This window comes from Lissotriton vulgaris, chromosome 4_1 (assembly GCF_964263255.1).
Source record: "Lissotriton vulgaris chromosome 4_1, aLisVul1.2, whole genome shotgun sequence".
In the NCBI taxonomy this organism is placed as follows: Eukaryota; Metazoa; Chordata; class Amphibia; order Caudata; family Salamandridae; genus Lissotriton; species Lissotriton vulgaris.
The window spans coordinates 147653954-147681083 of record NC_141691.1 but is presented as its reverse complement, the minus strand read 5'-3'; the positions used below and the strand labels follow the sequence as shown (position 1 = coordinate 147681083).

General features: G+C 45.7%; 1 protein-coding gene across 1 annotated transcript in view; it reads left to right on the top strand.

Annotated features, from left to right (window-relative positions):
* The window catches only part of ATRX (ATRX chromatin remodeler), a 1771102-nt gene that overhangs the window by 623865 nt on the left and 1120107 nt on the right, over positions 1-27130 (top strand). The window contains exon 13 of the mRNA XM_086918408.1: positions 17094-17214. Within this exon, the coding sequence (XP_086774534.1) occupies positions 17094-17214 (121 nt within the window). The remainder of the gene's footprint in view (positions 1-17093; positions 17215-27130) is intronic.

Genomic DNA, 27130 nt, shown 5'->3' with positions numbered 1-27130 from the left:
CTACATATAGTACCCCTTAAAGGTCAAATAAGGGAACATCAGTCTATTCTACCCATCCTTTCATCCTTATCTAACATCAATTTTATTAGTTTACAGACAGTATCGGCAGTAACATGGCGTATTTATTTATTCATTTTGTTAATTCTAACAATTTGTTCAAACAGTATTACTTCATAGCCAAGTAGACGTGCACTGGTGAGGTGCTTTATCTCTATTTATTCAAGAACATATTCACAGCATCCTGTGAAATAAATTACTAAAGCGAGCCCAACCAATTGTCTCATGGCCGTTCATAGACAGCTTTGACAGGGAAGGGAGGGATCGCAAACCCCCCCCAAAAATCAGTGTTACTTAATTTTGCTTACCCTTAATTTTGCCCAGGATCTACCCCTCTTCGACATAGGCAACCCAATCAGGTGACCTGTTGACAATACTTACCCCCTTTGGCAGCTGGGCATGGACAGACTTGTAGGAGGTAAATAGCTAGGGAATCCATACCAAGTCCAGTACTATTGGACTGTACCACTTTGTAAATTTTGGTGTACAAGCACATTGAGCTAACTTAAAAACATTATTCCAATAACTAACTACCAATTCCTTTAGCTATTGTACTGTTTTAACATGATGTTATGATAACTTATATAGCGCGTGATTACCCGGAGGTGTCCTAGCACTTGTTACCTTTCCAATACACAGATCCCAACAGAAGGCATAAGGAAAGCGAGGAAGTATGAGAGTCTGCACCAAACTATTTGTCAAACAGCCATGTTTTCAGGCTCTTCCTGAGAGATGTTAGATCAGTAGACTGTCTGATGGGGCATGAATGCAAGCTTAATGTTATTACCTCCTTATCTTAGCCCTGGCACAGTAATCTAAAGTTAAATCCATTATTTCTGTATGCATGGCAGAGCTGCTCTCTGCACATGGCCCATAGATGCTCCTGCCCCCCCCCCCTCCGTCTCTCTTGTGGCTTCGTAGAACCTACCTTGTCTTTTGACAAAAATAATAAGCAAAGCTTTCTCCCTCTCTCTGCGCTGACACCCCCTCCTTCGGAATGTCTTCCAAGGTCAAAGTGCCAGTGGAAGCCTATCGGAAAGAAACCCTCCTATGTGGGTATTTTGCTTTCAGCCGTGCTAGTCTGTTAAATACGGAGCTTGGCCTCTGACCCTTATACCTGTTGTCCCTCGTCTGAGCAAAGCCATTCCCATACTGCCTTTACAATTCAAAGTAACTATCGAGAAGCATGACTGAGGGGCTGACTTAGGTGGTCATATTTTAAAGGTAGGAGAAGTGTGGCTCAGGGGTTAGAGGCGGCAGACCCGGAAGCTGAGATCGGCTCTGGACCAGGGTTCAATTCCCCGCCTCGGCGGGTCTTGGGCTCAAAAATTCCACGGACTCGATAATTCTTGCTCCGGTGCCTTCTCGACTCACGGGTTCACACTCTGCGACTCTGGGCAATAGCTTGCTTAATCTCCACAACGGCCCCTCGCGGCGGGATGCCTGGCTTTCACCTTGTGGATACCCTGCCGGGGTTATCTCACAGGGGAATACCAGGATGGGTTCCCTAAGCAAGCGCCGGGAAACCCTTTGTGGGTAGCTGTGCGCTATATAAGCTCAAAATACATACATACATACATACATATACATACATACATGTAACTTTTGCTGTCTCATTTTATTTTTATTCCTGTGCAATGCGTTTTCTAGCGCCTAAAGAACTTGTCAAAAATGTTCGTTTTCTAAATGCCATAATGCGCCCAGAATTCTTGTGTATTCTAATGTCCTCACAGAAACCCCAAAAAGTTGATAAACCACTCTTTACCTCTCTCTGCTCTGACAGACCGCTTCCTTCGGACATACAACTTTAGCAGCTGTTAAAAGCTCTCTCTGGTGCTGGGAATGAGGCTCAGTTCATTCTAAAAAAACAGGCATTCCAAGCCAGTCAAAATCTATTGTTGGCTGTGTGGTAAAAGGAAGACTCTTTTATTTTAGCAGCAACCAATTACTCATAAAATGTGAATGCCTTTTAATATTTAATCTGATGTATCTAAGGATAATGCTGTAACATTTGGCACAGCTGATAGGTATTACTAACAAAATATTGGGCATCTATATTTAATTTTGTTGTATAAAACAAATTTCTTTTTCTCTGTGAGGCCTACTTTTCCCTATTGAGTGCCTTTTTTTTTTTCTCGGTAAAGTTAGTTTTAACATTATATAGCTCTTGCTATACCCAAAAGGTCTCAAAGCACTTTATTTGTTCTGAGACAAAATGTTCTCTTTTTATACGGAATGCTAGGCAATTCCGCTTCGAGTTTTAATTCAAATTTGTTACCATTGTGGCAATATAATAACACATCTATACTTTGTTACTGCTGGTCTGTAGTAGAGGATCTCTGTGTATAGTCCTAATCTGTGAATAGTCCAGCCCATGTGCGTGGACCCCGGAGCAATCAAAATAGTCTCTTAAGTTGTCCTCTTCTGCAGTCCTGCATAGGCACTTAAGAGAACATTAAAGACAAATAATGCAGCCTAACATTAACAAGGCTACATTGGCCAGCACTTCATCCTGAAGTGAAAAAGGATAGCCAAATAATATAGAAATGTACACATTTTGCAGAGTTTCACACATAGAGAAACTCCCCTTCACAAAAATCCTTTGTCATGATGAAAGGTTGGACAGACAAGCCCCATAGGCTGCCATTATGTGTCTGTACCTTGCCTTTTAAGGAAGAGACCCTCTATATCCCATGATGAACAGCCAAAGGCAAGTTACTTTCAGTTCTTTTTACCGGCTCCTGCTAGCAGGACCCTGGAGCATTGAGCTCTACCTTTATTGGTATAACTTCAATTTTTTGAGCTGAGTCCTGAAGAGATTGGTGCTCGCTGTTGAGACGCCGTCAACGTAGACGCGCAGGTCGGCATCGAGCAGGTCGACATGATCGACGTCGAGGAGAAGGTCGAGACGTCGAGGAGAAGGTCGAGACGTCGAGGAGAAGGTCGAGACGTCGAGGAGAAGGTCGAGACGTCGAGGAGAAGGTCGACATCGAGAAGGTCGAGGACAGCGTCAAGTAGACGTTCGTCCTCTGTGATTAGCGTTTCCACATCGGACAGTCCCCGGTCGCGGCGGCACCGGCGCTCTTCATTTTGCCTCCAGAGCACCCTTTTCGGGGCCTGCACACAAGAAGAGGAGAATAATTCAGTTTTCGGATTCGGAATACTCCAGGACCTACTCACCATCTAGGTCTCTGGTATTAGCCTGGGTTCCTCGCCGGTCGCCTTCAAGGCCTAGAACACAAACTCACCCTCTACCAAAGCATCTAATTCCGGCTCAGCTGCCTCCTCATCTACAACCGCCTGTGCCGGTGGTTCCGGCTGTGCCCAGAAGATCAAGATCTCTGGCGCAGATCTTCTACTACATCACATCGTCACCGCAGAGAGAGGTCGCGGTCCAGGTACACAAGGGAAACGGATTCTTCTAGTGGCAGGAGGTACTCCCCTACATTGTCGGACTCTCCACCTGAGAGGGTTTCGCCAGTTGATGACATCGCCACGTTTCAGGACGTGGTGTTGAGGGGAGCGGCGAAACTGGGGTTTGCACTGACTGTGCCTACCCCGTCCACCTGTCCTCTTCGAAACACTACAACGGAAGCCCCTCTCTCGACCGTTGCTTCCTTTAGTGCCAGGTTTGGAGGAACCGGCTATGGAACTGTTCCTAACGCCTGCCTCTGTGAAGTCTGCTCAATCCAGGCTTCAGAAGAAGTACAGGCCCCCAGATTCGGATCCTGCATTCCTGAGAATGGATCCTACACCTGATTCGGTCATTGTGGTAGCGGCCAAGAAGCAACATTCTACTGCCCCGTCCTCCACGGTCTCTCTGGACAAAGAATGCCGCAAGATGGATTCGGCGGGAAGGAAGGTCTGCAGTACAGCAGCCACTTCCATAAAAGCAGCAAGCCGTCTCTCCAGCAGTTCATTGAACTCCTCTCAAGAGACAGACTGGAAGATTTCCAAGAGGTCCTAAATGAAGGCAAATCATCAGCGCAACTGCGGACAGCTCTCTCCTGGCAGCTCATGGGTACTGTCACGGGGTGAATTTGATACGCCATTCCTGGTTGCGACTTACCTCCCTGAAACCGGAGGCACAGCAACGGATTGCCAACCTGCCCTTTTCAGGTTCTACGCTCTTTGGGGCCCACGCTGACGAGGAGATGGCTCGCATGAAGGCGGAGGTTGAGACACTCAAGGCTGTCGCCCTTGAAAAGCCGAAAGAACAACGCAAGGTTTTCCGCCCCTATCAACGACGCTATTCTAGCTTGCGTTTTCAATGAGGGCAGGGTCGTCTGACTGGACAACAGCTGCAGCAACAACAGTTTCAGCGACAGCCCTTTCAGAGGCGTCAAAGGGGCAGAGGAAATCAACAGCCCGCTTCAGGGAGCAAGTGCCCGGCTGGGTCTAAGCCCTGAAGGATTACTTCCCCCTCTTCTGTTACCCGCTCCTGTGGGGGGAAGCATTCAGAACTACCTGGCAGAGTGGAGAACAATTAGCTCAGGACAAGTGGGTGCTGAATATTGTTTGCAATGGATACAGTCTTCATTTCGTCAGCTCTCCTCCAGCAATTCCACCAGTTTGCTCATTATACCTAATATGTGAACTTCAAGTGGAGGTGGATACTCTGTTAAGAAAGAGGGCGATAGAGGCTGTTCCTCCATTTCAAAAAGGAAAGGGTCTATACTCCAGGTTCTTTCTTGTGAGAAAAAAGGACAAAAACAAGTTCAGACCCATTTTGGATTTGCGATAATCAAACCAATGGATCCCCAGAGAAAAATTTAGCATGCTGTCCCTGCATCAGATTTATCCTGAGCTGCAGCGAGGAGATTGGCTATGTGCCATAGAGCTGCAGGACAAAGTGTATGGCAATGGTGGCAGCGCACTTGAGGAAGAACAAGGTGTTTGTTTACCCGTACCTGGACGACTGGTTGATCAGAGCATCCAGGTTCCACGAAACGCAAATGCATTTCAACAGGACGGCGGCTCTGTTGAACCAACTGGATCTGCACATCAACATGTCCAAGTCTGTCCCGACTCCTGTTCAGTGTCTGCAGTACTTGGGAGCCTCCATTGATACTCTCAAGGCAAGCATGTGTCCTTCGTAGGAGCGACGCTTATCGATCCTTCGGAAGGCTCAAACTCTCATGTCCGTTTCATCAACGACAGTGAGGACGATATCCTCACTCCTGGGGTCGATGGCCTCTTGCATCTTTCTCACCCCGCATGCACGCCTCCACATGAGGCCGCTGCAGAAATGTCTCGAGGACCAATGGGACCAGAAACGAGGGAGCTGGGAGGACAGAATCAGACTGTCTCAACATGCTCAACAGTCCCTGAAGTGGTGGTGTTCAGCACAGAATTTCCTCAAGGGAATTCTGTTCTACAAGGACATTCCTACACAGACCATCGTGACGGATGCCTCTCTCCAGGGCTAGGGAGCGCATTTGGACCATCTTCAGATCCAGGGAACGTGGTCTCAGACGGAAACCACGTATCACATCAATTTTCTGGAACTCAGAGCTGTCCATCTGGCACTGAAAACCTTTCACCCGTCATTCCGGAGCAGGGGGGCTCGAGATCGCGCACACACTCAGGAAGCGCAAGCGATCTGGCTCTGGCTGTTGGCCAGGGGACTGACGATAATGGCTACCCATCTACCAGGTGTGCAGAATGCTCAGGCAGACGCACTCAGCAGACTCCTTCAGGAAAATCACGAGTGGGTCTTAAACGACGAGGTGTTAAACATCTTTGCAAGATGGGAAACTACACAGAAATAGTAGAGGCACACTGGATAATTATTTTAAAAAGGCTGCCTCTGATATGGAAAGGGTGTGCGTACTGGCCGAGCACAGGGCAGAGCGACGTCGCTCCATCGAATGTATTAAAAGTAGACCTCCTTTTCTTCCACTACCTCAGATTAGTCCATCTGGTACAGCTCTGGTCACTGAAAATGAGGACCTGTTATCTACGCAGGGTATTCCCATACTTTTGCGAGACACACCCCTTCATCGGTTTCTCCTAACAGTATGGACAAAAACAACGTATCCAACGTATCCATCTCTAGTAACTTTAATATGGGGATAGAAGTTAAATTTGACACCCCTCGAGTAGTAGCTGAGACTACCAAAAAGAAGGTTGGGAAATCGGATGTGCCCAAAGTTCATGTGCCCAAAATTCATGGTCCTCCACCAAATAAAAGGCGGAGGATGGGTGGTGTTCAACAAAGAGGCAAGATTAGCCATTCTGACTTTGGCAAAGGCAGAAAGGCTAGTGTAACAGCTGCACCAGGCCAGTTTAATACCCGACCCAACCCAAATGGTCCCCCAAGAAACATCACCAACTTTAAAAACCCCTACACTGATTGCACCTACAACTGGCCCAGCATCTCCCAGGAATTGTACGTTCAAGGAACAATCGCCTGCTGTCTCCCTCAATAGCATTGAACACCTATTCAGGTCATTTACACTACCCATACTAGAGAGGTTGAAGAGGGTAGAGCAACGGCAGGGGGACCTAGAAACGGCCATTACCAACAAAGCCGGCCTATCTAAAGATCCTGTAAAGTCAGTCCCACCCCCTGCAGCCGCAGTGCCATCTCTTACCACTGCTATCCAAAAGGCCCCAAATCCTTTAAATCCTTCTAGTCATTCTGCGAATCGAAACCACCAGGGGGTAAATCTATCTAAATCGGCCCGCCAACCTGTCCCACACGTCCTTAATGAAACCTTGAAGGGGGTGAAAATATCCGCCACTGGAAACAAGCAGGAGGTAAGGGGGAGGGCAGGCCCAGCTAGAGGAGAAAACCACAGGGGTCGCCAAGTTGAACTGCCTCCAGAAGCGGTCCCTTATGTGGTTGTACTCACGGGTGTCCCCACATTAGAGGATGGCAGGAGGGAAGGCTTATCTCAGTTAAGAAACCAAACCATGCATTGGCTCAGCCAGAACAGACCGCTCCCTTGCAACATCAATGGTGAGATTGTGCATGTGCCGCGTCTCTCCTGGTTGGGGAGCCGAGAGAAAGATATCAAGGGCGATCTAATAGTCATAAACTTCAGAGATCCTGGTGCGGTCAGACACATTTTAAATTGGACGCCAGGGAACGTTGGTAAAACCATCGTTCCCTGTGATCTGTCCTACTTTTACCCAGGATCTCTGGTGACTCCTTTAATGTGTCCAGGGGTTCCTTCTGGCCCATTGATTAATCCACCGATAACATTTAATAATCAGTATATGTTGCGCCCAATCCTATGATTCCTAAAAATGCATTTGGTTGAGACACTGTACCTTACAGGGGTCATAGTAATAGTTTTAGGGGGTTGGACCACTCAATGGGAATCAGGGTAATGGGCCATCTGTTGCCATTTACCCGGCTGGAAGTCGCCAACAGATTTGAAGCCTTTTCAGGTTTTGATGACTGCGACTGACGGTCGGGGTCCCCTATTAGCATGTCCCCGACTGGCGAGACCAAAGACATAAAAGCAAACCTAAGCTCCCAAAAACAAATTTTGGTTCCTGCTCAAATCAATAGCACACAGGAACCTTATAACGTCATAGATCCTCAGCCTCAATCACAAGTACTAGTGGAAGAATTAACATTAATTCCCCAGTTGGCTAATATCCTGGGGACAACTTCCAGTGTCCCATCGGAATTTGCTCCTGTAACAGCTATTGACCCAACACGGCTAATTAGCATTGAAACCCCCGGTAGCATAACTTCATGGAATACAGCGGGTCTTACCTCAAAAATCAACGACGCAGCCTGGCAATCAATAACCATGACTCACTCCATCATAGCTCTACAGGAAACATGGGCCATCGAGCAATCCCATTTGTTAGGATATAAAACTTTTTTTACCCCGGCAGTTCCTAGCAAAAAGGGTAGACATAAGGAAGGTCTGTCTATATATTTGTCTATTCACACCGGCCCTATTGTCCTCAAGAGCTTTTTGGACTGTGCATATTATCAAATACTAGTAGTAACATGGGGCTCTTTAAAAAATCTAGCTATAGTTAATTTCTATAATAATATCCCCACAGTCCACTTGGAAACCATCATCAAGAAATTGTCAGGCACCCTTAAGAACATCGAGGATAGCTGCGCGGGGGATATGGCTATTATGTGGGTAGGGGATTTTAATTGTCCCTTATGTCCAAGGAGCCTACAGGGTGTGTGTGATTGGGAAGACGAAAACTTGGGGCGTCTAGTCATTTTGCCCACACAAAACTAGGGGACATGCTTAATAACTTACTAGTGGAGCATTCCATGGCATTTATTAATGAGGCTGGTTTCCGCCCCAAAACATTTACTCCCACTTGCAACGCAAGAGGGGCAAAATTAATTATTGATTTTACTTTACTTTTGTCACGTTATGCCCCACTGGTCACTAAATGGGAGACACTTACTAGTGATATTAGCGATCATTACCCTATTTTAGTCACCTTTAAACTAAATCTGGAAGTGCCATCCCATAATACTCATTGTGATTATGACCTTAATCCCATTCTTTGTCAGCAAAATGGATTTTGTATTGAATGGGAGCAGGTAATCCCAGCTAGTTTTCTAAAAAATCTAGTGATCAGTTCCCAAAAGGAAATTAATACGTGCCTGACCCTAGAAGAGGACGAAGACCTTGTTTTGGATTCTTTCAATAAAATTTGCTGCTCAATTAAACAGCTCCTGACCAGAAACCCGCGTAATGTAGTTAAGTTAATCCCTGGGTGGTTTGACCCAAATTGCACTAGGGCACTGAGGGAAATTAAATCAGCATTACATGTTACTCCAATAGTTAGAGCACAGGTACAAATGGCTAGGCGTAATTATCGTGTCACCCTTGCTAGAAGGAAGAAAGACTTAAAGGCTGAAGCTTGGACAGCCCTTCAAGCAGCCTCAGAACAAAAGGATACTGTTGCCTTTTGGAAGGCTGTGAATGCTCCCTTCTACCAAGATGACCAGGGTCCACGTTTAGATAACGCCATCACGGCTCAGAAATGGGTGGATCACTTGCAAGCCCTCTATGGCATCCTGGTCCCGCCTGCGACTTCCCCCCAAACAGCAATAATCGCTGAGGGACCAGATCCCTCGTTTCCCTTAGGTATTCAGGTTGATCTGGAGGAGGTCTAAAAGGCCTTAAGGGAAAGCTCAGCTTCCAAAGCACCAGGACCCGACTGTGTCCCTATTGACGTGTTTAAAATGCTTCCGGACCTGTGGGCCCCTTTACTCACTAGAGTCCTGAATTGCATAAATAAGAGGTTTCGTCTCGACATGGAAGGAGGCAATCCTGGTCCCGATTTATAAAAAGGGGGACAGGAATGATCCTGCCTGCTATCGGCCCATCTCTTTGTTAGATGGCTTTATGAAGATGGCAGGCAGGGTCATTCTCGCCCGCATTCAGGACTGGCTGGAGGGCCAGGAAGTGTTATCGCCTTTCCAGTATGGGTTTAGGGGAGGGCGGGGGACAATTGAGCAGGGGCTAAATCTTTCCTTAATTGTCTCCAAATATATACATGCAAAGAAAACCAACCTATACGTGACATTTGTGGACCATAGCTCTGCATTTGATTGCGTCTTGCATGACAATCTTTGGCAGACTTTAAGGGACATTGGTTTGGACAATCAAATAATTGTTTTCATCAGAGAACTTTATGCTGGGGCAGGTGCACGTGTAAGATACGGCCAGAGGGGGGAATGTACTGAGCTTTTTAAGATCAATAGAGGGGTAAGGCAGGGTTGCATACTAGCTCCCCTGCTATTTAACCTCTATATCAATGGGGTGGGTTCTTGCTTAACACAACAGTATTATGATTATCCTGTAATCAAAGGCAAATCTATCCCCATTCTATTGTACGCTGATGATGCGGCTATTCTCTCGAAGACAATGGTGGGCCTTCAGAAAGCCATACAGACCGTCTCAAATTTTATGAAGTCCAGGGGACTACGTGTAAATGTCACTAAGACATTTACCATGTCGTGCGGCCCAAATAAACAAAGAACACCATGTCCAATTATTCTAGATGAAAAGCGGGTGGAGTTAGCCGACATCTTTTGTTATTTGGGGGTTCACTTTGACAGGCAAGGCACGTGGAAGCCCGCTGTGAATGCAAGGGCCCTAGCATTTAATAGAGCAGCTGGTGCTCTTATGAGATTCGCAAAAAAATAGGGAATAGACCAGTCGGGGAGCTCCTTCAAATATTTAAAGCTAAATGTGTGGCCACTGGTACTTATGGGGCGGGCATCTGGTGCTGGCAGCAAGTGGAGGCAATACAGCGAATCGAGAACACGTTCCTTCGATTTTTAATAGCTACATCGAAGAACACTGCTGTATATGCCGTACACGCTGAAGTTGCCCTCCTTCACATCACGGATATTATAAAACTAGCCCCTGTTTTACTTTGGCATAATGTCTGGACTAACACTGCCACAGAACTGAATAGAACCATTATAGAGGACTGTTTTAGCTGTGATGGGGCAAAACATATTAAATGGTTTAGTTACATCAAGAACTTTGTTAGTGAAATTGGTCATCCTGAATATGTTACCGACCCGGCCTCACTGGAACAGCTCTTGCGATCCACGCTAAAAAAGACTCTCCTTGAACATTTGGAATTGCAAAGATGGAAGGGTGAAAGGACTAAAAAATCTGTCATGAGCCACGACGAGGTGACATCCCAAAGGGGCACTTAGCTGTATCTTGTATTAGTTCAACCCGTACAGCATCGCAGGCTCATGACATACTTTCACCTGGAAGCTTTTTATAGACTTGTATCATTTCCGAATTGTAATGACTGGGCGAGAAAAAAAAGACGCTGTCCTTGTGATGACAAATCATACCAATCAAACATACATTGCACTCTTTTCTGTACTTTATATAGCCACCCTAGGCGACACATTTTAAAACCTCTCTTGTTAGTCTGGGGCTTAAGAAAATCTAGAGACGCCTATAACAAACTAAGATCCTTAGACTACTGCCTTACCAATAGTACAGTGAGCCTCTACTGGAATACAATCTTAAGAGTGAGAAGAACTATAATTATAGGATAGCATTGGCCTACTAATTATAACTAATTAACATGTATCTCACCTGATTGCATTGTCTTATATCTCTTTTTAACTTCTTTTTAATAATTTTATAAAACTGTTTTTAGTAATGTTTAATTCTGAGCGAATAAGATGGAATTTTATCTTTGATTTTATTTGTATACTTTTATGAATTGTAAATTCAATTCGAATAAAGTTTTTGAACTGAACTACTCAGTCAAAGGACATCAGCAGTTTGGCAAAAAGTGGGGGCAACCATGCAAAAAGGGGGTCACTTTCTTACACCCGCCATCTTGAAGATGGAGGGACCCAGCCAACTAGAGTGATACCTTACTTTGGTAAAGTAGATACAGTACCAGCTTCCTACACTCTCCGATATTCTTCTCTTCTTTCTCCCCTCCCACTGGAGGGTGGCATAATAGGGGCTGAACCCACCTCAAGGAAGGAAGGAAAGAAGGACCGAAGAGCTGTGATGAAGGACGAAGAGGAGGACACCAACGGACTTGGCCCCATCCGTACCGGCCTGCCCGACCTCGATCTGCTCCAGTGTAATCCCGGTGTAGCCAGCAGCCCCTAGAACCATGAGCACCTGCTCTGCCTTCCATACTAAGACTTTGTCTCCTGTGAGCACCAGATTTGTTCACTAAAAGACTCTGGTTCCAGCCGGATCCATGAGCATGTACCACTCTGCCCCCGATACCCAAGGCCCGAGTTAGTGGCCCAACACCAAAAGGTGGTATCCCCGGCAATCCTGACCTGGGATCCAGTGACCTCTGACCAGCCTCAATCCTCCAGTAGACGCCTGCAGCCTCCATCTGGATGGTCCCCCGACCGCGACCAGGAGCTGGTAAGGAAACCCGACGCCTAAAGACACCCCTGAACCCGGCTGCGTCCAGGCAACTCCCAGCATCCCATCTTACCTCTCCAACCGGTGGCCGCCTCCAGAAAGTATTCATGCCCGAGCCTGCAGGGTTTGTTTGTGACGGAGAATCCCCAGAAAACTGGGCACCTGACTTCAAACCAGCACCCTGCATCCAGCTCCCCAGTGCTGCTGTTGGTGCAACTTGTGTGCTAATTTGGATCCCCCTTTGCCCTGAGCTAAACCCTAGGTGCTGTGCTCCCACATCCAAGGGGCGTGCCCGTAAGCAGCCACCAACCGGAGGCCCCCCCTATCCCTTATTGAAGAACATTGGGCTGCAGCACTCTACATCTGGCCGCCCCAGTGCTGCTGAGGTGCTCTTTAAGTGCATCCTTGACCTGGGGGAACCCTTGTTCTAACCCCAGAAACTCAACTCCCAAGACCGATTACCTACCTTTAAACCGATTACCTCATTTTCTCCCATACGATTGCATTGACTGTTTTCCTGTGAAAAAAGTGTGAAGTTGAAAATTGTACAAAAACCCAGACAAGTGTGTTTTGATAACCAATTGATTTACTTACCTTTTTCTAGCAAATGTCCCAGTGGGGTCTCTAGGCTTAACACACTGAGTAAGAAGAGTAATCTGAAAAGTAATCTAAAAAATATTATAACTTAACTACACCGTAATTTCAGCTGTTTCTGAACATTTGACCCACCTGTAACAAAGTCGACTGCATTCAACTGTATTATCCTTGAAAAGTATTATTTTGCTTTTCAGCACCAATACAACTAAGAAATATTTGTATATAGAAACAAATTGGTCAGAGTACAGTCTTTGAGTGTGTGAAATCATTTCTTGCCTGAGTTTGTACAATAAATACTTAACACTACCCTCTGATAAAGCCTTACTGCTCACCCACACTACCACAAATAGAGAGTAAGGTAATATCTACTTTTACCTCTGTAAGCCTTTTTGGTATCCACTGGACGCTGTGCACACTATACCATGTTTGGAATAATATATACAGAGCCAGCTTCCTACATCGGTGTCCAGACCTCCCTCAACATTCCAACTTACCTGTCCAGCCAGTGGTCACCTTCATCCAGCCTTCTAGGCTGAGCCTGCAGCCTCTTTGTGCGATTGGAAAACATTGGGTTCCCCATTGAAGAACACTGGTTTCCCAATGCTGATTTGCACCCTTCACCTGGCCACCCATGTGCTGCTGGTTGTGTATCTTTGGTGCTGCCTGTTGGCCCCCTGTGCTCACCCTAACCCTGAAGGCCTTTGTCCTGAAACTTCAAGTACCTACCTACAACCAGCATCTCTTCTGGGTGACCCCAGTCTCCAATAACTAATATTGAGCCCGGTGACCTCTGCTGCCAGCCGCCACTCTGCCGCCGCTGGTGGTGTGGTAGCTAGTATCCTTAAAATGATCCTTGACCAGTGTTGGTCTACCCCCCGAAGACTGGAAGAGTAAGTTGTGTACTTATCCATACTTACCCGTTAATGCATATACCAGTTTTCTTTCCCATAAATGTTTTTCCTATCGCATTTAAAAGTCTTATCTTTTACTTCTACTAAGTTCTACGATTTCTGATTAACAATACAAAAGTATTTCTATTACTGTTAAGCTTTTATACTGCCTTTCAAAACAATTTCTACTGCATCTTGAAAAGTATCACTGCAATAATTGAAACTGTTACTTAATTGCAACTGAGTACCTCTTGGTTCTAAAAGTATAAAGACAAAATAATATTTTTAATATAAAACACTTGGTATTGGATTCAGTCTTTGAATGTGCGTGTAATCGTTTCTTGCCTGCGTTTGTATAACAAATGCTTAACGTAGCTCTCTGATAAGCCTAACTGATTGACCACACTTACACAAATAGAGCTTTTTGTATTATCTACTTAAGCCTCTTTAAGCCTCTGGGGATCAACTGGACTCTGCGCACACTATACCTTACTTTGGTCATCCACCAAAACTCGCTGGGGTAAAGTAAGTAATCTATTGTATGCAGACGACCTGGTTCTGCTGAGTCATACCAGGGTTGGCTTACAAAGACTCCTTGACCAACTATTCCCTTATACCATCAGAAACCAATTAGAACTGAATCTAACAAAGACAAGGGCAATCCCTTTCGGGTCAAGGAAATATAGAGGCGGCGATTGGTTATACAACGGTAAGAGTGTAGAAAAAGCAACTTCCTACAAGTACCTGGGGGTCCACATGGACAGAAGGGGCACCTTCTCTAAACATAGAGATGAGGTAGAAGCCAAAGCTCTGTCAATCCAGGTTGCACTCAAGACACTCGCCAGACAACTTTCTGGGCCATCCCTGACCCCACTCATAACAGTCATGAAGGCAAAATTCACTGGCTTTCTCACCTACGGCCAGGAGATCATGCAAGGGAAGGACAACAGTCTTGTGAACAAAATAACAACAAGAACATTCAAACAAGCGTTGAATCTGCCTAAATCCTCATCCCCTGCTCAAATGCGCCTTGAATTCGGCCTTCAAGACCACCATGCGGTAGGGGCTGGAGCATTCATCAGGCTGTGTAATAAGCTGCGTAATTCAAGAAAAGGAAGCCTGGAGGCCTTCCTGTGGCAGGAAATCTCCATCGGACAGCTTGGTGGAACATACCGGCGCCATTTACATGATTCATTAAAAATCCTGGATTCCGAGGAAATCTGGAATCTGAATCCATCACAGCAGGCACTCAAAACATATATCAAGAGGAACGTTCGTCTCTGGTCCTTTCATTCGGACAGAGCTCAACTTGCTAAACGTAAGCACGCCTGGACAATCATTCCATGGTTCAAGCCAGAGGTCATGGCCCCATACCTGTCATGCACCTACACCGTGTTATGGAAAAAAAGATTCATGGCCCTTAGAATGGGCAAATGGCCACTCTTGTACCACCTGCCGAGTTGGAAACGTACAAATACGGAGGTAGCGTGCAGGGGGTGTGGTAGTGACAAGGAATCAATCGAGCACGTGGCATGTCACTGTCCAGTACTTCTCGACGACCGGAAAACCATGTTAAAAAGTGAATGGAACAAACTAGGTATACGGACATGCAGACAAGCCATACTCGCATCAATGAATCCGGACAACCCAATGCTTAACATTTAGTTTACCAAGTTCATAACAAGAGCAGCAATAAGATTCACAACCGGGAACGCCAACAGGTAAACAATGGCCAACATTAAACGTGACGTTCCACCCCTTCGTACTGTGAAACAGAAGCTGATTGAATTGTATCTTTTACATAGACAACCCCGGACACCACGTGTCTCTGGACCATTAAGTCACCATATGTAGCGTTCCTACTGTTTTAATAGATTTGTGCTTTTACCATTATTTTTTATGTATCTTCATTTCGTCCTCTGTTCATTTCTAGTAGACGCTAACTCATGCAGGACAACAACTGCTCCCAAGTGTCCTTTTTAATATGATAAATAAGTTGTTTAACCATGTAAAATAATTTTATTTAGTTTTTTTAGTTTATTTTCTTCTCTTTTAAACAATCTCAGATGAAGGCTACTTTAAAATTCTGTGATCCCATAAATGGACGATAGTAATGATTTTAATTAATCAAACAAAGTTTATCAACCTTACTTTGGTAAAGTAGATACAGTGCCAGCTTCCTACACTCTCCGATATTCTTCTCTTCATTCTTACCCCTGCCAAGCAGGGCGCTGCTCTGGGTACTCTCAAGGGTAATCTCTCTGCTTTCCTGTGGCTGCCCGACCAATCCTCCTTATTTAAGTTTCCTATTGTACATAGGTTTCTGAAAGGGCTTGTACATATGCTTCCCCCTTCGTCAAGCCTTAGTGGGATCGGAACCTGGTTCTCACTTAAATTGTGTGCTCCCTTATAGCTGCTGCACAATAATCCCCTCCAGCTGCTAACCATCAAGACAGCATTTCTAGTGGCAGTATCATCTGCCCAGAGGGAGAGTGAGCTGCAGGCTTTATCATCCCAGCCTCCCAACTTATAGTATTCCTGGACGAGATGGTGCTTCACACCTGAGCATCTTTCCTACCTAAAGTTGTGACCCCATTCCATTTGGGACAATCAGTCACCCTGGCCACCTTTCATGCTCCTCCACATTCATCTAAAGAAGAGGAGTTACTTCACCATCTGCATCCAAAAAGAGCGTTGTCATTCTACCTTCCGCACAAAAGATTTCCTGGTGGACGGTTTGTGGGCTATATAGAAGCTAAAAATAGGTCATACAGTTCAGAAACTGACCATTTTGTGCTGGGTTGTTCTCTGTATCAAGGTCTGCTATGCCCTAGCTAAAAAGCAGCCTCATGAGGGCTTATGCTCCCATTCCACCAGAGGAAAAGCTGCAAGCATGACGTTAGCTCATGTGGTTACAATCCTGGACATCTGCCAGTCAGCAACCTGGACATCCCTGCACACCTTTGCCAAGCACTACTGCCTGGACAGTCGGGTCTGCAGGAACAGACATTCCACCTGTTCGGTCCTGCATGACTTCTTAGAATAGGCAATTTGTCAGCAGCCCACCACCAGGATAGTATGGCTTGGGTATCTATTCAAAGGTAAGGAATCTGCATCTAGAAGTCTCCATCAGATGAACAAGTTAACTTAGGTTAAGCATTATCTAAAGAGACAATATCTAGCTGCAGATTCCTTACAGACCCACACATGACGCCCGCTCTGCGGAAATACATTCCTATGGCGAGGGTTGTTCGCCTTTCAGGGCCCTAGTTTGGACACACACCAGTTAGTTTACTTCATGGCTCTGCGCTACTGGTGTGGAAAGTTGTGGAAAATAACTGATGTTGCCGCTCGCCTTCCGGCGTGCGGCATTATCCGGCGACGCTGACGCGCAGAACCGAACAAAGCCACCTGACGGTGCGCAGAGATACTGCTCATGCAAAAGTTTCTGGGTCCAGTCTGGCGCCTGGGATATTCAAAGGTAAGAAATCTGCAGCTAGATATTGTCTCTACCAGACAATGCGTTGCCGAAGGTAAGTACTTGTTCTTCTTATTACTACATTTTTTCCTGAGTTCCTCCTAACTTTCCTTTCAAATTGATTAGAAATTACAAGTATTTTGTCAATCTGTAAAATCTCCCAAGATAATTAAATTAACTCCTTTCAATTTTTAGTTACCAGTGATGATTCAAATGATTCAGATTTCAAAGATTCTCGTGGCAGTGCGGCAGCCAGTGAAAGTGGCATTAGTGAAGAAGTGAGTGACAGTGATTCGGATCAGCGACCCAGGACAAGGTATAAAGCTTGGTTTGCATTTCTAAATAAACTTTAAATTCATGAGGCTCCTCACATTTAGACCTTTAAATGTGCCCTGTGGCCCAGTTAACAAAGGGCCAGGAGGTGGGAAAGAGACTGGCGTTGTGCTGTCTTTTCCTTGATACTTTAAAAAAGTAATTTTCCTCTACCCGCGAATGCCTTTATTTTACCTGCTGCATTTTGGGGCTTATAGTTTATAATCTCCTGTTTTTCGGCCTGTGAAGGGCTCAACTTTTCCCTGTTCGTTGGTGGGTTTGGCTGTTGATAATCTGCTTTATCTGCCTGGGCATAATTTTATACAAATGAAAAAGGTATCAAAGTAAACAATACTCAACACTTTTTTTTGAGAAGAGTACATTTAATTACCCTCTCAAAAGAACATTATTCAAAAAGAATGTATCTGCATCAGTCTATCGCACACATACGACAGTGACGCCTATTCAAGGCAAAATAGTTAACATGAATCACAATGTGTTTTTACAATACAATAATCAAAAATCATGATGTTATGACACAAAAAAACAATAACCCTCCAAAAATGTTATTTACACGAGTATCTCCCTATACTTCTAGGAGAACCACTAGGAAGAAATCTCCGAAGTGCACACTAAATGGCTTTTCTCCCAATTAGCCTGACTATAGTGTGCCGCAACACAGTTAAAAAAAATCCCTATTATTCCAAGATTCCTCCACAGAAGTGTTGAAGCTGCCACGTTTCAGCCTGGTCTTCTTTGGCCTCTTCAGGACAGGGTTAAATACAATACTAAAAACAAAAAAAATCAACATATTGCTTCTATCGCACGAGTTAAGGGCGGAGCATGCCGACAGTGGTTGGAGACTGCCAAATGTATGAAAGAAACCAACATGCACCCAGTGCTAGCTGAGGCCACTAAGGCTTCACAGCTACGAAATAAATGTAAAGAATCAAATCAAATACTCACTCACTCAAAAACAACTACAAACAATCAATTCCTCCATAAAGCAGAAAAGTCTAAGTAGGAGGTCAGGAAATTTCAAAAAGATCCTGCTAGCCACCGCCACCACAGGTCTACCAACGTGAATCATTATGTACTTTCCCATTGGATAACATTGAGCGCCCGATGGCTCAAAAGCACCCTGCACCCAGCAGTTCGAGTGCCGTTGGAAGTGCAACCTCTACCCTAGTCTACTTCTCCACTTGCCTTGAGTAAGTGATTAGGAACTCTTCTCCCACAGCCGCGTGGCCTGCTTGCTTGCAGCCACCAACCAAAGGCCCCCTACCCTCCATTGGGTTGCATTGGGCCTACTCTATCTCTGCACCCGGCTGCCCCTGTGCCGCTGAGGTGTAACTCATCTACCTTTCCGACCCTGGGAGACCTGTGAGTCTATGCCCAGAACCTTAACTCCACCAGTCGAGAACTTACCTAAAAGCCTATAACTCTCTTTAGGTTAACATTGACTGGTTTTCACTTGAAATTTCTAAGTGTGGAGTTTTGAAAACTTTAAAATATTCATCTAAAATCAGCCGAATAACAAATTCCGAATCACTCACCTGTGATCAGGAGAGAAATCAGTTCTGTACCGCAAAAGTAATCTTAACAGTACTTCCCAGTTACATGCATTTTCTTCCATAGGAAACCATTGACTGTTTTTCTGTGAAATTTCTTCCAAGTGTCGATTTTTGCAAACTACATATATTCTTTAAAAATTGTACCAATTACCAAACCGAAATTACTTACCTGGCATACGTAGAGGTCCCAGTGCTGAACCTAGGAGTCCAGTGCTGGATTACAAAAGTAATGAGAACTTACTTTACTTGTGACTTGACTTTCCTTCCATAGGATAACATTGCCTGTTTTTCACTGAAAAGTTTCATACATTTATATTCTCTATAAATTGCAACTGTAACCAAAACGCTTTTACTTAACTGTTTACAGCTTATGTCCCGGGACTGAATCCAGGATCCAGTCCTGTGGTTAGTAAAGTAATTCTTAAAGTAATCAACTGCCTTTATGTAGAAAAACCCATTGAGCTCAATGTTAAATTGTGTTTAGAATTGTGTTGCCTATTGAAACCACTGTAGCTATTGTACTTACAAAGTCTTATCCCTTTCTGCAGAGTAATTACCTGAAGTCACTCATATTGAGAAAAGTATATTTTGATACCTGTTGGTTCTAAAATAAAGTAACTATATATTTTGATATAAAAACAATTGGCCTAGTGTTCAGTTCTTGACTGTGTGAAACCTTTTGCTGACAGAGTGTGTACAATAAATGCTTTACACTGTCCTCTGATACTGCCTTACTGCTCAACCAAGCTACCTCTTTAGAGAGTAAGGTCATATCTGACTTTAACCTCTGTTATACCTCTGGGGGTTGGGGACTCTATACGCACTGTACCTTACCTTGGTCCAGTATATATAGAGCCACTTTCTTACAGCAAGTTACTGGAAAAACACCTCAATAAACATCTGCCGTACTATGTAGAGTCTATGGGATGCCTCGATCCTTCCCAATCTGGATTTAGGCCCAGGCACAGTACTGAGTCAGACCGGATTGCTGTCACTGACAACATCAGGCTATCCCTGGACAGCGGACAATCACTGTTACTCGTTCTGCTTGACCTTTCGGCCGCATTCGACACGGTCTCCCACCAGATCTTGCTCAGGAGACTGAAGGAAATTGGGCTCTGAGGATCAGCGTTCCAGTGGATGGAGAGCTTTCTCTCCCTCCGCTCCCAGACCATCAATCTAGGTTCTTTTCGCTCAAAGAACGTGGGTCTGATCAATGGAGTACCCTAGTGCTCTTGCCTTAGCCCCACTTTGTTCAACATTTATATTGCTCCCCTGGCAGATCTACTTAGGACATTGGGTTTCACACCCATCTCATACGCTGATGATACTCAGCTTTTATTCTTGTTTAATAAATCCACTCCAAAGGCCCAGTCCACTGTGTCAAACTGGATGAGGAGCAATTTCCTTCAGCTTAATGCAGGGAAGACTGAGATTATGCCTTTTGGAGATGCACCACTGTTGTGGTCACCAGGTTGGTGGCCGGTGGATTTAGGTGATCCCCCTGAACCTAAGACCATAGTCAAGAACCTTGGGGTATGCCTAGACCAGGCACTGACAATGAAAGAACATGTTGCCAACACCGCTGTCTCCTGTATTTATGTGCTTGGACCATTACGGCGACTCTTCCCTTTTCTCCCCTTGTCTACAAAGAAAACTCTCATCCAAGCATTGGCACTAAGCCGCTTAGGCTACTGCAGCACTCTCCTGGTCTCAGCTAATGAGTCCTCGTTTAGCAGATTGCAGGTGGTCCAAAACACCGTGGCGCACCTAGTTTCAAAAGTCCCACCTATAACAGCCTCTCTTCTCCTCGTACAACAGCTCCACTGGTCCTGGTACGCAAACAAATCAAGTTCAAAATGTGTTGCATTGTTCACAAGGCCTTGAATGACAAGGACTCCAGCTACCTTGCATGGAAATTCAACCACTACACCCCCACAAGGTCCCTCCATTCAGGAACTAAATCTCTTCTCCTTGTTCTCGGTTCAAAAAATCAAGTATGGGTGGGAAAGCTTTTTCTCACCTGGCCCCTCTCTATCTGCGGCAATGCCCCGATCACCTTCAATTCAGAAGGCTTCTTAAAACTGTATTATTTTAATATGTCCCTCTTAATGGCCTACAGTAGCATGTCCATATGGCAGAGATACCCCTTCGGGGGTGATTCAGGCGCTTTACAAATAAATAAAGCTTTACTACTATTATAAAGGAAGAACTTTGAACCTTTGAGGCGGGTAAACTCGGGAACCACAGCGCCAATCCACACACCCGATACATCGTTGTAATCGTCAGGGTGTGCAGATGGACATAGGCTATATAAAGTTAAAAAATATAAGTTATTTAAAAAATTTAGCGGAAAAAAAAAAGTATTCCCGTGGAAGAAGCGCCGGCCGCGACCCCGCGCTCCTGACGTCACCGCGCAGGAGGAGCGGCGTCCAGGAGTGCGAGGAGGAGCAGCAGACATGACGCGGGGAGGAGTGGTGAGGTGCGGCGGACAGGCGGTGAGGTGCGGCGGACAGGCGGGGAGGAGCGGTGACGAGCGGTGACGAGCGGTGACGAGCGGTGACGAGCGGCGAGGAGCGGCGAGGAGCGGCGGAGCGGTGAACTGAGGAGCGGCGGCTGAGGAAAGGCTCCGGGGGACCCACGGACAATGTCGGGGCAGGCGGGGGCCGGGGCGGGCGGGGGGCCTGAACACTCATGGCAGGGGGCGGGCGGGGGCCGGGGCGGGCAGGGCCTTGACACTCATTTCGGGACAGGCTGCTATGTCGGTGCGGTCAGGGGTCGGGGAAGCCTGATTGCTCCCGGACAAGGTCGGGGCGGGCTGCTAGTACATTTAATAAAAGAAAAAGCAGTATTTTTTTAGGCCTGGTTTACGTCCTCACCTGCGGCACTCCGGAGTGTCTCTTGAGACAGTCTGTCTCCAAGTAGATTCTGAATACAGGAGTAGCTCCCTGCCCAGCAGCCTGTGCTTGAGATCACATGCCCCTTATTTAAGATACTAATGGATGCCCATTTGTGTACTGATTGGTGGTTGTATCTGTTGTTTCTGTTGGGGTTAGTGTTCTGATTGGCTGATAGGTCTAGGGTTCTGATTGCGCCCTCTGTCAGTGGTTTCATTGGACATATGGCTTACGGTTCTGATTGGTGGGTCGGTGTAGGAAAGTTCCCCTTTTTGCATGGTTGCCCCCCACTTTTTGCCTGATGTTGATGCTCTTTTTCTTAGTGTTCACTGGTTTCCTGCCAACTAGGTACCCAGGCCTAGGTTTCCTTCCCTAAAACTGTACTGTGTACCCCCAAATTGGCACCTTTCTGGCCACATGGAAGTCCTTTATAAAATGTACCCTAGATAACAAGGGCCCTGTGATCAGAAAAAGCCTCTAAAGGCTGCAACACTTATTTTGCCACCCTTAGAGGGCCTGTACCCACACACACACACACACACACACCCACACACACACCCACACACACACCCACACCCACACACACACACACACACACACCCACACACCCACACACACCCACACACCCACACACCCACACACCCACACACCCACACCCACACACACACCCACACCCACACACACACACACACACACACCCTCCCCCCTCCATTGCAGGCTGCGTATTCTGGCGCAGCGAAAAGCAAAGTCGACATGTCACACATCCCTGTGTGCCATGCCTACAATCCACTGCCTATGACATAGGTCATATTTATCACAAAGGAGGGAGGGAGAGAAAAGTGGATTCAGTCTCCCCGGGTATATTTCAAAAACAAAGTGGAATCCACTTAGATAGTGATCCCTACTGTGGTGGGGAGCACTCAGTGTTGTTTAAATACCCCTCACACACCAACAGGCCCCTTGGTGTCATGCTTCATCATCGTGGTCTTCGCACCCCTCTACGGAATGTGGCGTGCTACGACCGACGACTACGTGGGAGCACTGATTTTAGATTATGTGTGGTGTGTGTGTGAGGAAATGATTGTACGTGAGTAGTGGGGTTAGGTAGTGATAAGTGATAGTTAAAAAATACCTGGCTCGTGGGGTGAAAAACTTTTATTTAGCCCCCGGGCTGGTATCATTAAAAGGAGTGCGGTGAGAGGTTGTTAGTGTATAATTATGTACATCAACCTCATATGTGCGTCTACATGAACATGTTTCGGAGTTTTTAAAAGTTCCACTTTGTTTGACATAGGTCAGCCACCCCTCTAGCTGGGTGCACTATACCACTGGTGAGGATACAGTTGCACGAGCACTCTACCCCTACAGTGTCTAAGTCCATTCTTAGGCATTGTAAGTGCAGTAAAGCCATAAAGAGTATATGATCTGGAAGTTTGTCATTACGAACTCCACGGCACAATAAAGTAATGGCTTTAATAAATTCTGGGAAGTTTGGTAGCAAACTTCTCAGCATAATAAACTCACACTGATGCGAGTGTGGGATTTTTTATACCATGTATTTAGAGGGCATCTTAAAGATGCCCCCTACAAAGCGACTAGCCTCAGGTTCGTTACCTGACCAGCCTGCAACCACAAGACATGTTTCTGAACCCCTGGGGTGGGAGCCTTTAGTCTCTGGGCCCAGAAACAAAGCCTTTCCTGGGCTGAGGAGGTCACAACTTCCCCAGGTCAGAAAGTGCTATCTGTGACGCGGGAACTTCAAAGGCCTTGCTGCCTTTGTAACATGACACCCAGCCTCTCCTGTTATCAGGAGCAGGCCTCCTTCCTGTCTCACCCCCTTTTCGGCAGGGCACACCGGCAGCAAAAATTATAGCAGCCCAGAAGGTGTGCATACCTTGCCAACCCCACCACTCAAGTGGGGGAGGCAAGATCAAGCCCACTCTTCAGTTCTCGCCATCTTGCAGATGGCAGGCACTCTCCAATCGCACCACACTGTACCCAGGTCCATATTATTTAGTATGCGTTTCACCATTCTCCGCGTGTCGAAAAAATAGGAACACTATCTTCGGTATAGAAGACATTGTTGGCGGCTTTCAGGCCTAGCCGCGTCGGTCGACTTATACTCGGTCTAGTAGTATCCAGTCTTCTGCTAATGGAAGGGACTCCATTTCAATTTTGTCTTCGGTGCCACACCAGGTACCAGTGCAACTTGTGCCTCTCACTGGAGCACAAGGAAGACGTTTGCGACACTTGGCGATCGTCCCGGTTGAAATAGACTTTACCGGGCCGACTGGCTCGAAGAAGGGACATGCAGAGGCAGAACTTAGAATACACCCCGGATAGCTTCAGAGAAGATACTGAGCATGCTGAAACGGAGGCGTCGGCCGCGGAAGAGGAGGCGGCCTTCTCTATCCAAGAATCTGATTCCCAACTAGAAATCATGCTAGAATCAGAAGACGTTCCAGCTGGACAGGGTGCCGTGAGTAACAAAGCCTTTTGCCCCTCAATATTTCTTACACTAAACAAAAGTCTTTTGGCCCACCACTGCCTTCTGGCCATGGTCGGCACCGAGACAATGCTTCCAACACCCCGACCTCAGGCTTAGCATCGAAATGAGAAAAACTCCCCATGTCACCGAGGAGAAAAATGACAAAAGTAGCTCGGCTCCAAACATTTCGGCACCGAAAGCCAAAGATGCACATCATAAACCTCCGGAACCGATCCTAGAGGTTATGCAAGAAATTGCTGAATCCTAAGCAGAAAAAGATCTACATTAATCCAGACACTTGACCTATATTAGCTAAACATGTTACACCTTTTAAAAGTCCTCCTTCAGAGGATTTGAGTTACAAAATCCCTCTAAAGGAGAACATAGCTATAAGCTCTATTCAACCTGTTTATCTGACCCCTCCACCATCTTCACCACCTCCAGGCTCTAACCCTTCAGAAATCTCACCACAGGGTTCACCTCATACACAGCCTGATATTGATTACACAGGTGAAGATAGTCCACCACTTGGATAAAATAGAGCAGTTTCTTCGATATCTCCGAGACGAACACAAGAAAAAAGGGTAAGAGTTAGTCCGGAGGGAAAACTGATATCTAATTCATCTATCAGATGTGTGCTAGGTGCTGCTGATACCCCTGCAAGAGGTATTAACACCAGTATTCTTCTGAGACAGCATGCATGGCTTACAATCTCTGGTTTTAAACCAGCGGCTCAACAAACCATTCTTATTACCCCCTTTGACAAACAAAATATTTTTGAACCTCAAGTAGATGAGTCACTTGAGAAAATGGAAAAAGACACAGAAGTGGCAAAATCAGTGGGAGCCCTTCAGTCACCATCCAATAGAGGCTCCTTTTGCTGCTCATTTTACATAGTAGGATCCAATGGTAAATCCTCAGATCCAAATGTGTCCTTCTATAGGACTAACACACAACACTCTCCATCAAGAGGTTTTTATAAAGTTGGGTACAGGAGAAACAACTTCAAAGGCAGAGGTAAAGGCACACTGACACGCACCTCTCCATCTAACAACAAACAGTGACTTGCCTATAATTCCCCCGACCATTTTATACCTGTCGGGGGAAGATTTCAACAATTTTCCCCCCATCTGTCAATCAATAACATCAGACAAATAGGTATTAGACATTATCCAACATGGTTATTGCCTGCAACGTATCAGCAATCCTCCCAATATTCCACCTCACACTCACAAACACTCACTACAACACCAACAGCTCCTCAAACAAGAAGTACAAGCTTTTCTAACAAAAGGAGCAATAGGGCCAGTTCCATTAAAACATCATGGATCAGGAGTTTATTCACTTTGCTTCTTAATCCCCAAGTAGAACGGATCTCTAAGTCCAATCCTAGATCTCAGACCATTAAACGTATACATACTGTCAGAACTCTTCCATATGGTTACCCTTCAACAAGTGCTTCCACTTCTACAACAAGGCAACTTTGTCCACTCTAGACCTAAAGGATTCATACTTCCATATTTCTGTCCATCCAGCACATCGCAAATATCTAAGATTTGTGACAGCAGGAAATCACTATCAATTCAAAGTACTACTATTTAGAGTGACTACTGCACCCAGAGTATTCACAAAATGTCTAGCAGTAGTAGCAGCTCATTTAAGAAGACAACAAATGTATGTCTTTCCATATCTGGACGATTGGCTCTTAAAAACTAACACACAACAAAAGTGCTTATAACACACTAAAAATACCATAAACCTTTTCTGTCAACTGGGATTTACAGTCAATGCACAAAAGTCCCATCTTCAACCCTCACAACTGCAAACCTATCTGGGGGCAACGCTGGACACTCACACAACAATAGTCTCTCCCAATGCTGTTAGAATTCACAGATGTCAAACTTTATTACTACAGTTTCAAAACAATCAATACCCAACAGTCAAAACTTTCATGCAACTTTTACTAATGATGGCATCATGCATTGCAATAGTACCTCACGCAAGATTACACGTGTCCTCTACAGTAATGCTTAGCACGTCAGTGGAATCAATCACAGCGTCAAATAACGGAGCTAGTGTTGGTAGACAGCCACACTCATCAATCTCTGCAATCGTGGAACACACAATACCTATCAGAAGGGAGGCCCTTCATTGACCCCATTCCACAAGTCGTGCTAACAGGAGATGCATCTGCCTTAGGGTGGGATGCTCATCTCCACCATCTCACAATTCAAGGTTTATGGGACACCAAGCAAAAAGTGTCTCCATATCAATTACTTGGAGCTTCTAGCTGTTTATCTAGCACTTAAAACCTTTCAGCCTCACCTCATAGGGAAATGTGTCTTAGTCCTCACGTGCAATATGATGGCCATGTACTGTGTGCAAAAATGGGGGGGACACGTTCTCTACAACTCACGCTTCTCTCAGACCATTTGGTGTTATATCACCCAAAATTCATCTCCTGGCAGAACACCTTTGCACGACCAGTTTGCAGACCTCCTCAGCAGTATGCGGCAACTGGTTCACTAATAGTAACTTCATCCCCAAGTTCCCCTTCCGTACTTCCAAAAATGGGGATTTTCTCACATGGACCTCTTTGCCACAGCAGAGAACTCAAAATGCCCAGACCTCGCCTCCAGATTTCCCATCCCATCTATCGAAAGGTAATGCCCTATGGACGAATTGGTCAGGGATATTTGCATACGTTTTTTCGCCTCCCTCTCCTCCTATTTCTGGTCCGGAAACTCGGGCAGACATCACTCGCACTAATTCTAGTGGCTCCCACATGGGCTCCTCAAACGTGGTTCACCACACTACTAGAACTGCCAGTGGCTCCACACCAAAAGTTACATCTCACTTCCAACCTTCTCACACAGAATCATGGAGAAATGAGACATCCAAACCCCAAGAAGCTCAACCTAGCGATTTGGCCCCTGAAATCATAGTGTCAGGCTGTTTGTA